The 13,642-nt window shown below is 44.6% G+C and overlaps 1 protein-coding gene across 1 annotated transcript in view; it reads left to right on the top strand.

Annotated features, from left to right (window-relative positions):
- Positions 1 to 10,799: 10,799 nt before the first annotated feature.
- TMCO1 (transmembrane and coiled-coil domains 1) overlaps positions 10,800 to 13,642 on the top strand; it is a 38,709-nt gene continuing 35,866 nt past the window's right edge. The window contains exon 1 of the mRNA XM_019646856.1: positions 10,800 to 10,865. Within this exon, the coding sequence (XP_019502401.1) occupies positions 10,800 to 10,865 (66 nt within the window). The remainder of the gene's footprint in view (positions 10,866 to 13,642) is intronic.

Genomic DNA, 13,642 nt, shown 5'->3' with positions numbered 1-13,642 from the left:
CCGCCCGCCCGCGGGGTCGGCAAAGGTGCGCGCCCGACCCCCGCCCGCCCGGCCGCCAACCCTGCCCCGCGCGCGACCTTGGGCGGGCCCGGGAGAGAGAGCCGGGCGCGCCGCGTCGTAGCTTGCTGTGCCCGACCTAGTTCCAAACGGATAAGAGGCTGGAAGGGCGGATCGGCTCGGGGAGGGCAAGCCCCGGGTTTCAGAGGCACAATTAGGACGAGCCTGAGCGATGGAGATGAAACAAAAGCGTTAATGTCATGTGCCCGTTATCCGGGCTGAAACCTGTGTTTTCCGAATAGGAGAATTTTTTTCCCCGCCCGATGGCCAAAATATGTCAGCCGCTGGCTTTAGACGTTTCCTCTCTCGGAAACCCCCAAACGCCATCCTCAACAGGCATCTCCCTAAACAAGGGTTATTTGAGGGGCGCCCCCCCCAACATCTGCGCCCTTTTAAACCAGTTTGAAATCCCAAATACTGAGGTTCCTGTGGAGTGAACAAACGTTTGTGGAAACATTAATACTTAATGCCGCGTTGACCCATTAATGGCTTTAATTGAACTGGTTTTTCAGAGATGGGCCTACTGCGTTAGACAGTGTCTGCTGGTGACTCACAGTGGCCTCCACTCTGCTGTCAGATTTCGGCAATTGCTTGAGCAAGTTACTCAATCTCACTGGGCCTGGGTGTTCTCTCTTACAGGGGAATAATAATGGCAATTACATGCTAGGGTTGTTGCATTAAGTGAATTATTATATTTACAGTTTTTAGAATAGCGCCTGGCACAGCCTACGCCATGATAAAGTGCTCAGAGAGAAAAGGCCCCTGAAAGGCTCTCGGAACTTTTGTTGGGGCCCAAGGGAGAGGCCAGACTGGTAGCTTCCAGCCTGTGAACCTAGAAAACTGGGATCAGTGGGCTGACGGGGGTCCTACAGTCTAAAAGGGGACTTAAGTCAACAGCATTCTCTGAAAACTTAGGAAATTACCTTAAGTTCAGAACCATTTTGGAAAAAAAAAAGAAAAGAAAATTAAGAGTATTAGGAAACCCAAATGTTCTTTTCACTTGTGAATTATCTCAGGCCCCCATCCAAAACCATCCTTCACGGAAGTTCAGACAGGAAACTAAGCTAAGGAGATGGGCTGCCCGGTGCCCGGAGGCAGGCGTCTGGGAGAGGTGAACTAGGAGCTGCCTTCCCCGGAGGCTGTGGGGAGGGTGGGTTTTCGCTGATTCCGGAGTCGGCCTCTCCTCCCCAAAGTCTTCCCTCCACCAGAGTGATGCGACCGGCCTCAAGGGCCTTTGCAGGGCGCTGCCTTTATAGCCCACGTCAGGCCTGCTGGAGTCTGGACCCATCGCTGACAAGCGGCAGAGAAGGATGAGAATGCCACATCCTCCATGAACTCTTCCCCAATTCCCACCTTCCTTATCACGCCTATCCCTTTCTTCCACAATATTTTACCATAGAAGTTTTCACACGTAAAGTTGGAAGATTTCACAGTGAACACCACCTAGATTCTACCGTGAGCATTGACTTGCTTTTCCACACCAGCCACCTGCGTCCCTCCAGCCATCATCACACACTTCATTACAGTACTCGCTTCCCTTTTGCTTCGTTAGTTTTCAGTAGCTTACCTGGAACAGGCTGGTGCATTTCTTGCTTTTTTTTTTATTGTTGTTTGCTTGTTTCTAATGACTGTATCCCCAGCACATGGAACAGATTCTGGCACATAGTAGGGCCTTGATAAGTATCTGTTGAATGAATGAAGAGCTGTCATGTCGCACTTCTGTACTCCCCAGGCTCATGATAGCCAAGTAAGAGGCACTGAATGCACGCTGCTGCATGAATGAATGAGTGAATGAACAAATGAATATGGAAGAGGTAAGAAAGTACCAACAAGTAAGCTTCACTTCCACCATTTTGGAAGGAAATTTCCCCAGATTGTATTCATGTGGTTACTACTTTGATTATGACTTTTGTTTTCCTGACATTCAAAGTGACCATCTGCATCTAGTCCTAGTGTGTGTGTGTCTGTTAACTAGTTGAACCAACTCGCTAGCTGAGCTAACTCATTACACGTCTCTGCACCCTGATGAATAATAATATTTGCATGTGTTAATATACATAAAAGTTCTCTGGAAAACCAGAAGCTGTCTCTCTAAAGGGAAGGCCTCATCTATCTGTCCTCGGCAGCCCTTTTCACTCTGCTGCATTTTGGCCCCTCCCTGCCCCCAGGGCTGGCTTCCCTACACAGAAGTTACCCCTTCCACTGAAAGTACAGAGAGTATCCCAGCCCTGGTGACCTCCACAAGGACTTGCTCGTCTTTGCTCTCTAGAAAGCAAGGCAGGCTGTTTGTGCTGTTGCCCGTGCTGTGTCATCCTCTCTCGGGAGCCTGGTCACCCAATCCCCGAGCTCAGGATGTTCACATCACGTCTGAGCCTCCCACAGCAATTACACTGCGGGTTCTTAAGTAAGTGATTTTCAGCCGTCTTCCTCCCCCTCCTAAGGAAAAAAAAAAAATCAAACGTTTTCAATAAGATCCTGAGTTGCTCTTTTCTCAATGTCTGTGATAATTCTTATATATACAGCTTTCAGCCTGATCAAGTTCTGGCCTAGTTCACATGTAAGAATGAAGTCAGCATGAGTGTGCAACTACAGCGATAGATAGGCAAAGAAAAGACACTGCTGGTGGCAGTCTCCGGCCTGCCTGCCTGCCTGCCTGCTCGCTTAAAGTGCCCAGGGTTCTGAACTAGACAGGAACGTTACATTTTGCTTGTAACCGAAAGGCCTGCCTCTAGGTGCTTTGTACACCGTGGCTGAGTCTCTAATTTCTTATCGCATTTCCCAGCAGAAAAAAAATGTCATCACACTTCAGCATGTCTCGGAAGCATTTTGGTTCTCTGTGTTGCCTTTCTAACTACTTTCTGCCTGCTATCAACGGCACTTGCCTTGACAGATCCTAAGTATTGCTCGGAAAAGATGACCAGATGACACTAAAGCAACTTCAGCATGGAGCTCTGTGATCTGAATCTCATTTGCCGATTCCCCAGGCAGCAGGAGGTAGCACAAGCTCTGACCTGCAGCATCTAGGAACGCAAGTCCTTAGACCCCCACCCCAGAACCAGGGAATCCAAACTCTAAGGGAGGTTGGGGAGGGGGACCCAGCAATCTGGGTTTGACTAGCTCTCCAGGTGACCCTCGTGCGGTGGAAGTTAGCTAACTACTGACCTAGTGGACAGAAGACGTGAGCTCTGGACAGAAAAGCAAGGTTTTGGTCCTACATTTTGGCCCTTACTTTGTAACCTTCGGCAAGTTACTTAATTTCTATACGCCTCAGTTTCTTCAACTGTTAAATGATACCTGGCTTGTAGGGTGATTGTGAAAATAACACATACATACTGGTACATAGTAACTGTTAAACATCATTTCCCTTCCCTTTCTATTTCCCTCACAGCTCTCTGATTTATAACAGAAGTCCCACCATTTAGGGATTAGGAGCTCATTCCAAAGGTAAGAATTTCTAATCCCCAAGGGCACTTTCAAGTAAAAATGAAAAGATAATGTCCAGAATAGGCAAATCTACAGAGACAGAAAGTAGATTAGTGGGTGTGTACAGCTCGGGGGCTTAGGGAGTGGCTGCGATGCATCCAGACTTCTTTTTAGGGTAAAGCAAATGTGCTAAAATGGATTGTGAAGAACCCCTGAATTGTACAATTTGAACTGGTGACTTGTATGGCATGTAAATTATATCTCAATAAACCTGTTTAAAAATATAGGTCTCTACCAGCAGGCTGGGAGGGGAAATGAATTTTTAGGAACTAGGAACAGAAATGGGCAAAGGCACAGAGAAAAGACTGGGAATTGAAAGGACAATGTTGGAGAACTCTGTAACCTATAAAACATGTAAGTTGTTCATTTCGCTGAATTCTATATACTGATTTTTGCACATACACCCTTCCCCCGCGAAAGGTAATAGTCACACAGGGGCCTTTCAAATTTAGTTCGCCCAGCCTCAGAAGTCCCATATGCCCAAAGAAGCCTTCCCAGACTTTGAAAAAGTTACCAGATACAAGTAGATCTTAGTTCTATGGAGATGTTTGAATTTCTCCCCCCTCCTCATACCAGGATTTTCTAATGTGATTCTATGAAAATAAGGCTGAGATAAAGAGGCCAGCTGCCTTCCCAGCCAGCTCTCAGCACCCAGGAAGACCAAGCCCCCCACTGTGTTCTCTCCTCCTGCTAGCCAGCGGTTCTCAACCTTCCAAACACCGCGACCCCTTAATACAGGTCCTCATGCTGTGGTGACCCCCAACCATAAAATTATTTTCGTTGCTACTCTATAACTATAACTTTGCTACTGTTATGAACCGTCATGTAAATATCTTTTTGTTTTCCGATGGTCTTAGGCGACCCGTGAAAGGGTCGTTCGACCCGCTGCTGCTCTAAGCCCTGTGGCTTCATCCTGTTCACAGCTCTCATCTCAGACCCGGATCTAATCTTTGCTTCTTTTCCCACCACCAGACCCCCACCCACGCTGTCCCACCTTTCCGCCATGGCCTCCCTTCCCCTTCCTCAGTCAGCTCCAAAATCACCTCTCTGTAAATAGGCTACTTCTGTCCCTCCCCTACCCTGGGGGACATCGGATGCGTACTAGTTGGTGGTGTACCACGTGGGACTGACTGGGCGAGACAAGCCAGAGCCCCGCAGTGTGAAATGTAAGGAGCCTCTGACTGCAAAGCAGGTGTGGGGCGGGCCTCAAGGAGGCCCGCCTGCCTGCGTGTCTGCCGGAAGTGCCCTGGTGACTGATGCCAATAAGGGGGATGCAAGGGGTGGCAGCAGCCTCAGAGGAAGGGCTCCAGTTAGTCGGGTGGCCCAGGCTGGCAGGTCCAGGACGTCTCAGATGATGCCCTGAGGTGACAAATCGACGCTGCTGGCCAAATGAGGTTAGCAGGTTGAGTGCAGGAGCCTTTGCTCTGGGTTCAAGTGGTGTGTGGCTCAAGTTCTTGTGGGTCCTAACGCAAACTGCCCCAGGTCATCAGGAGGGAAAATTAGTTTAGTTCTGCTTCATCATGAAATCACAGCTGTGCCTGCTGCCAAGAGGCCTGAGGCTTTGAGTGATGGGACCTAGTGTTTCAGAAATATCTTTAGTCAGAGACTAAAAACACTTATAAAAGCAAGAGTTCCCAGAAAAGCACATGCGTATGCACACACCCAAGTAGAATTTTGAGTATAATTTACTCACAAGCCACACAGCCCCCATCACCAGCCGGCCTGGGAGCCAGGAGAGGAGGTAGGGGTGAGGGCAGCTTCCGGGGAGGGTACAGCCCAGCAGAAGTGTTAGCTCTTGTTAGGAATTTTGGGTCCCTCTGCAAACACAGGCATCCACCCAGATGTCCCCACTCCTGTCTCAGGACCCCAGGATTTTGTGAGAAAGGCTCTGGTATCTCCCAGGACTCCTGCCGTGGCTGAAAGCAAACCACTGTGGAGCTCCGAGACCCTAGCCGCTAGGTCTTCAGCCTGCACTTGATGTGCTTGCCCTTCCACTGCACGGGGGCAGGTCCTCTGGAAGCTACCAGAGGCTCTGACTCCCACTTAAGTATTAACTACCTGCTAACAGAGCCATCACTATGACTAAGCAGCCACGCATTCTCCTCCACTGGGACACTCCCAGGTCACCAGTGGTGACATCTTTAGCGACTGAGCCACCACCCTGTGCCATGGCCCACTCCCCAACCAGGACGGCATCCTCTCCATCCGCTGGGCAGTCGGTGAGCCAGTCCCAAATCCCTATCCGGCCACCTATGTCCTTGGAACACTCTTGGTACCATTCCTGGGTCCTCTAAGCAGCAGCTGTCAAGATGGGATTAAACATACAAGATCTTTTAGGGGGAAAGGTTGTGAGGGAACATGGGGAGAAAGCCATCAGACTGCAATACAGCCCTGAGCCTGAGGAGAGAGATGAGGAAGGAGCCTCGCATCGCTGGGGTGGACCTGTCCCACCAGCATGGGGGAGCGTGGCCGGGTTGCAAACTCGAGTTTATTTCACAACACACTAGCTGGATTTCTTGGTCAATCATGTTCCTTTTGGCAGAGGCCTTTGAGTTACTTCTCCTGGCCGCCGCGTACTGAGAATAAAGTATGAAATCTCCCAACTGAAATTGTTGAATTATCTGCTTTTCCTTTCTGTTATGTCACTTTTTTGCTCTACGTATTTTGGGGCTCTTTTGTTAGGTATATATACATTTATGATTGTTATAGTTTTTGACATAGTGATCTTTTTTCATTAGGAAATATTATCTCTAGGAATTTCCTTTGTCCTAAAGCCCATTTTGTCTGATATTAATAAAACGCTCCAGCTTACTTACAATTACTGTTTACAAGGTCGATGAAAGGATGTTGAAACAAACAGAAAAATTTTATAAGCGTTTATTTTATCTGAGCCAAATTTTTGAGGACATGCCCGGGAGCAAGATCGCAACGGATTGAAAAAATGCCGCGGGGAACGGCCGTTTGGCAGTTCTTTGGTTTTATGAAATCCGTGGGCAGTGGATTAACGAGATGGGAGAAAACAAAGGGGGGAAGTCTCCGGGATTGGATACAAAGTAAAACAGAGAGACACATGATTCTTCCTACAGTGGTGGGTGCAGGACAGTTACCGTTCACATGCACAGCACACAGAGACGGTGTGGAACATCTAGGTGACAGCAGGTCTGGTGCTGGGGTGCTGTTGCCTCTGAGAGGTTTGGAAAAGAAGCTCACCCTGGGATTTCAAAGCGACATTATTCTAGGTGAACAATGGACAGGCTCAGGGACGGTAAAGATGAACCTCTTCCTAAGGGAGCTGGAGGCCTGGGACCCGGACTGGGACGGGACTGCCCGCTATGACCTGCCCAGTTAAGAGTCTGTGGTCAGCCCACCCGTTCGGTCACTGAGCTTCTCAGGACTGCCACGTGGCCCTCTGGGACCCCGGGGTTTTTACATAACCCCTTTTTCGTTCATGGCATGGCATATCATTTTCCGTCTTATAGTTTTAACCTATTTGTGTCTATGAATCTAAAGTGTGTCTCTTGTGGGTACTTTTTGTTGGATTGTGTGTTTTCATATAGTCTGACAACCCATAATAGATCTGCTAGCAGTGTCAGTCTGCTAGTAATGTGTTCTCTGAGGTCTCGCTTTTCTGGTAAAATCTTTATTTCGACTTCCTTTTTAAAGAATGGTTTTGCTGGATACAGAATTCATAATTGAGAGGTTGATTTTTTTTCCCAGCCCTTTGAATATATGATGCCACTAGCTTTCTGGTCTGCATTGTTTCCAATGAGAACTTGAATGTTAATTTTACTGTTGTCCCATTATATGTGATAGATCATTTTTCTCTTGCTGCTTTCAAGATTTTTATGTTTTGTTTATCCTACTGGAGTTTCATTGAGCTTTTGGATCCGTAAGTTAGGGTTTTTCATTAAATTTGGGAAGTTTTCAGCCATTATTTGTTAAATATTTTTTCTACGCTTTCCTCTCTCCTCCTCTGGGACTCACATGACACTTAAATTGGGATGACGACTCCAAAGTCCTCAAGGCTCTTTTAATTGTTCGTCAGTCTTTCCTCTGTTCTTTAGATTGGATGATATTAGTCTACCTTTAAATTCACTGATATTTTCTTCTGTCATTTCAAATCTGCTGTTGAATCTATCCGTGAGTTTTTCATTTGAGCTACCGTGCTTTTAAACTCTAGAATTTCCACGTGGTTCTTTTTTTACATACTATTTCCCTATTTGGAGATTCCCTTTTCTTATTCATTGTCAGCATTTCTAAAACTATTTGAACATAGCTATAATAGCTGCTTTGAAGTGTCTGCCTGTTAAAGCCAAAATCTGGGCTCACTCTAACTGCTTTTCCCCCTGTATATGCCTCTATATGGGTCACACTTTCCTGTTTTTTTTTTGGCATGCCCAGTAATTTTTTATTAAAATGTGGACATTTTGGATAGTATATGATAGCAACTCTAAATTCTGTTTCGTGTTTTTGATGGTTGTTGGGTCACTGTCTCCGTGGTGTCTCTGCTTCAGTTTCCTTTCCCAGTTTGCTGGGTGTGTTTGGCCTGGCGCCTTGGTGTCGCCTCTGTGACTGCAGGGCTTGGTGGTCGGTCGGTGGTCTGGGCAGACCCTGAATGGATCAGGCCCCTACCCTCTGCCGACCGGTATGTGTGTGGACTGGGGGATGCACTCAGCCTTTCAGGCAGTTTGCAAGCCTCCCTTGTCTTTGGCTTTTTGCTGGGCTCTCCGGGTCTCTTGGGTTGACTCCAGCCAAGTGCAGTGTCCCAGGCAGCCAAGGACGTGAGAGGAGCTACCTGAGCCAGACTAGCCTCTCTCATTTCCAGAATCCCCTGCTATGCTTCTGGCTGCTTCGCCACTTGCTCCAAACCAGAAGCTTATCTTCAAGCTGGCAGAGCTGCTCGAAGCATCTGCCCTATTGGTGCCCAGCCAAGCCCACTACTTATCGCTGGCAAGGCTGTGGGGCTTGCCCCCTGGACTGAATGGAGTCTGACTCCTTGTGCAGAAGTGAAATCCCCTTGCAAAATGGAAAACTTTCCAATGAAATACAGCACAAGAAAACAAAATTCCAGGCTCAGAAGCTTTCACCCATGAATTCTACCGAACACTCCCAGCAAAGTCAGTCCCAAGATTACACAAACTCTACCTGCGAGAAGAAAGCCATGGAAACACTGCACAACTCACTTGTGAGGCCAGCATCACTTTCAACACCTGACAACAAATGACGGGAATGGAAGATTAAAGGCCCGTCTCTCTTAGGAGCAAGAAATGTAAAACTCCAGAACACAATTTTAACAAACCAAATCCAGCAATACATAAAAAAGGTAATCCATCATAACCCAGTTTTGTGTATTCAACAAAATGTAAGGTTAATTTAATATTTGAAAAATCTATACTTTAAATAACAATCTAGATGTGGCTCCCAAATGATGCCGCGTTCCCTTAGAGATGGGTAAGTCCTGCGACGAGTAAGAGGCATCGATTCCTTCATTACCCCTCACTAGGAAAAGAACTCTTTCTTGAACTCAACAGAGTACTAGACGTCCCAGCCAGAGCAGTTGGTCAAGAAAACGGAATAAAAGGCGTCCATGTTGACTTTTCAGCTACAAAGTGAATAAGGTCTGAGGATCCAATGTCAAACATGTGACCTGTTGGGAATGCTGTAATGTATAATTGAAATTTGCTGAGAGTAGAATTTACATGTTCTCACCACACACACGCACACGCACACGCACACGCACTAAATATGTTAGGCGACGGAGGTGTTCATTATCTGGGTGTGGGGAAGAAGCCATTTAGTGTCTACATGAAGGACATCACCACGATGTACAGTTTAAACACCTTACAGTTTTGTCAATTATACCTCAATAGAGCGAAAATTTCTTGAAAAGTAAAAACCTTCCAAAAATGACCCTTTGGGGACAAGATGGCAAACTTGGGCTGAATGCGGCTTCCAACCCAACCTTTAGTGCCAGGGTAGCAAGAAGGATGCTGATAAGATTCCAGGGCTTAATGTAATTACTGTAAGAAACCCCTGGGGCAGAACAAGTCGCTTATCAGTTCCCCGCATGGGAAGAAATGGCTGTCTGAATAGTGAGAGGGCAAAGACCATGAAAATGGAGACTCTGGGGTTTTTTCTTCTCCCTCATGTTGCCTCTTCAAGGTGGTTTCCTGAACATAGATTTGCATATGTAGTTTCATTAGATAATGCCAGGTTCCCTTGCACAAGCCGTACAATTCTGTATCGCCATTAGTAATGTATGCGTGTCTGGTAATTCACAGCAATGCTGGGTGTGTGGTCAGATTTTTGGATTTCTGACAATTTGATAGTTGAGATGAAATGATAGTTGAGAAAATGGTGTCTCTGCATTGTTTTAAACTGACTTTCTGAGTGAGCACGACTATCTTTTCATTTGTTTAAGGGACTTTTCTTGGTGAAATCGGTACTGGTAAATCCTGTCCATTGTCCTGTCATGCTTCTGGTCTCATATGAAGAGTTTTTTCCACGTGCAGCCTTCTGTCTGTGCTACAAGCTGCCATTATTGTTTTTCATCCATCTTTTGCCATGCGTATAGTGCTGTTTGCAAATGTTTCTTTAATCCCTAAGTATTTAACCTTATCAGCCTGTGAGTCAGGGGAATAGTTAAGCAAAGATTTCCCTTCTCCCATTTCTAAAGCAATTCACCCATTTCTTGAGGGGCTTGTAAGGTTTTATGTTTTTACATTTAGGTCTCAAATCAATTTTGCTAATTATGTTTTTCAGGACTTTTATATTCTTACTGATTTTCTGTCTACTTGTATCAAACTATAATTGTAGATTTATCTGTTTTTCCCTTCAGGTCTGTCAGTTTCTATTTCGTGTTATTTTGAAGCTCTGAGTTAGGTGCAGATACATTTCAGACTGTTGAACTGACTCTTTTATTCCTATGAAATGTCCTCTTTGTCCCCGGCAACATGCTGCCCTGACGTCTACTTTGTCTCATATTGATATAGTCCTCCGGCCTCCATATGTAATGTTTGTGTGGCCTCTCTCCAGGTTCAGAACCCATTGGAATGAATTATTATATTTGCACGGGTTCAAGAGAGAACACCGAGAACAGACCACAAAAAATTGAGACTCGTATGGAAGTGAGTGAGAGCGTTCTCACTAGTCCTGTAGAGCAATTCCCCTCAGCCTGGGACAGGGCAAGTGACCCGGACCACAGGAACGGAGAGTGAAAATGTCCTGTGCTCTGGTCGAGTGGCTTTTGTATGTGGAACATGCATTTCGTCCCTGTCGCAAACATTTCCGAGTATCCACTAAGAGGCCCTGAGCTAGACGTGGAGGTCAGTTCAAGACTGATCTCCTATAAAGAACCTGAGTCAGAGAAATGAAGCTATGGACACTCATACGGCACTTGTGCTTCTCCACGAACAAAACCAGTGTCTTTTTGGCAGCAAAGTGAATCACTACAATGAAGGGTAAGAGTGAGTCTGTTCAGTGAGTAAAAGTGGATTGTTGGCCACAATACACCAGGAATACTGACTAAGCAGGACAATGTGTATTTATAATGGGAAAAATCATCTCGGATTTTAGGCTTCTATGAAGACGGCCCAGACTCACAGATGAGAAAAGAAATGTGGATTTGTTTAGGTATTTAAATATTTTCAAAGGCTCCTTTTAATTCTAATACTATAAAAGTTTAACATTAAAACTGAAGTTTGGGTATTTTCCTTTATTAAAATGCTACCCTTCCCAGTCACTCTGTCAGGCTTGTCACCACACAGGTTAGAATCCATGAAATTAATGAACCTTAAACTTGAGATCCTCACTTGCACTGGCTCCTTTTAATTAAGTCCTCACTTCTGTATCTAATTTTGACTTGTAATCCCATATTCTTTTTCTTAAAGAGAGTCCCAAGAATTGTATAAGCTTCAGGTCACGTAAGACCTAGACATGCCACTGGGAGAAACTTAGAATTATTAACGTAGTCTTATTCAGCTCATCTTACTTAGTTCTAAGTACTAGTATTTCATCCTTCAAAATTCTCTTGGATTTTACTCTTTCTCCTCAATTTCTATGGATACTACTTGTTTAGTTCCGGGCTTCCTCACTTGAAAACTGCATCATGGTGTAGGTGACAGTTGGTTTTCTGACTGCAATCTCTCTTCAGATGACTCCACCCTACTTAAAGCTGCCAGATTAATTAAAAAAAAAAACCAAAACAAAAAACCAAACCACTGCTTATTTTGCAAAATTACCATCCAAGCTCAAGATGTTTTGTGACTTTCCACTATGATCTTCTAAAATTGGGATGCTTAAATGCCCAGGCAAAAGTGGCAATCAATCAGAGGGTACCTGAAGCCACAAGAGAAATGTGACACATTTTTTTAGTGTCATTTTTACTTGATGGCAAGTGATTTAAAAGATTACTTTCCTCCCTTTCTTCTCCTTACTTGTATCAAACAGCTGAATGCAAAAAAATTTTTTTGGAGCTCAGATGCAGAGAATTTGATTCATCATTATTCTTGGCTCATGACACACTCTCATCAGTGGCGCAAAGACTGCAACGTTCATTCATTCAAAATAATACACTACCCCTGAAATCACCACCAACATGAAAACTAGGACATACACTTACATTTACCTCCATTGCATCACCCAGCCTTTTTCCATTCAAGGTAACACCAGCAGAATCATCATTTTCTTGCTTTTCTTTGTCATATCACAGGTAAATATATTCCTAAACAGTGTTGGGGGTGGGGGGATTTTTATAAAGTTACTAAGTTTATATGTAATTAAGGACTCACTCTTCTTACTCAATATTATATTGCTAGGACTAATCCACATTGCGGCATATAGTAGTAAATTAATTCAGAGTGCTGTATAAATATACCGATTTATTTGTATATTCCTGTACCTGTATGTGGGCATTTGGGTAGTTTTCAGATTTGGGTATTAAAGAGCATGACCGCGAAAACACTCTTGTACGTGTGTCCTGCTACCTGTCCAAGTTTCTTTGGGGGATATACTTAGAAGCGAAGTGGTAGATGAAAGGGAGTATAAATGTTTATCTGTACCGGGTAATAACACACTTCCCCAGGGGGCTGTTGCAATTTACACTCTCACCAGGAATGAGTAAGAGGTTCTACTGATTCACAACCTCTAGATATGGTCCAACTTAAAAATTAAATCATGGTACTATACACATAACGTCAAGTTTACCACGTCGAAGGGTGTAGTTAAGTGACATTAAGCTCATTCGCATTGTGGTGCAACCACCATCCATCTGCTGAACTTTTTCATCTTCCCAAACAGAACCTCCATACCCACTAAACAACTCTCGTCTCCTCCCTGGCAACCACCATCTGCTTTCTGTCTCTATGGATTTGATGACTCTAGGTGCCTCTCATATAAGTTGAATCATTCAGTATTTGTCCTTTTGTGGTTAGCTTATTTCATTTAGCATATCTTCAAGGCTCATCCATGTTGTAGCATGTGTCAGAATTTACTTCTTTTTTAAGACTGAATAATATTCCATTTTAATACATATACATTTTTTTGTTTGTTTGTTTATCCATCCATCAAAAGACACTTGGGTTGCTTCCACTTTTGGGCTATTGTGAATAATGCTGCTATGAACATGGGCGGACAAATATCTGTTCAATTCCTTGCTTTCAATTCCTTTGGGTACATACCCAGAAGTGGAATTGCTGGATATGGTAATTCTGTTTAATTTTTTGAGGAACCACCATCCTGTTTTCCATAGGGGCTGCACCATTTTACATTCCTCCAAGCAATGCACAAGGGTTCTAATTTCGCCACATCTTCACCAACACATTTTGTTTTTCTAATTACCATCCCACTGGGTATGAAGTGGTATCTCACAGTTTTGATTTGTATTTCCTAACAATTAGTAATGTTGAGTACCCATTCGTGTGCTTATTGGCCATTTCTACATCTTCTTTGGAGAACTGTCTATCCAAGTCCTTTGCCCATTTTTGAATTGGGTTGATGTTGAGTTGTAGTTCTTTATATTGGGTTGTTGGAAAAGTCATTACATATTTTTTCTATGTTTTTCATTGCAAAAATGTGTCATGACTTTTCCAACAACCCAATATAT

This window comes from Hipposideros armiger, unplaced genomic scaffold (assembly GCF_001890085.2).
Source record: "Hipposideros armiger isolate ML-2016 unplaced genomic scaffold, ASM189008v1 scaffold_6, whole genome shotgun sequence".
Lineage (NCBI taxonomy): Eukaryota > Metazoa > Chordata > Mammalia > Chiroptera > Hipposideridae > Hipposideros > Hipposideros armiger.
The sequence above is the reverse complement of the archived record's forward strand: the minus strand, read 5'-3'. Positions and strand labels throughout refer to the sequence as shown.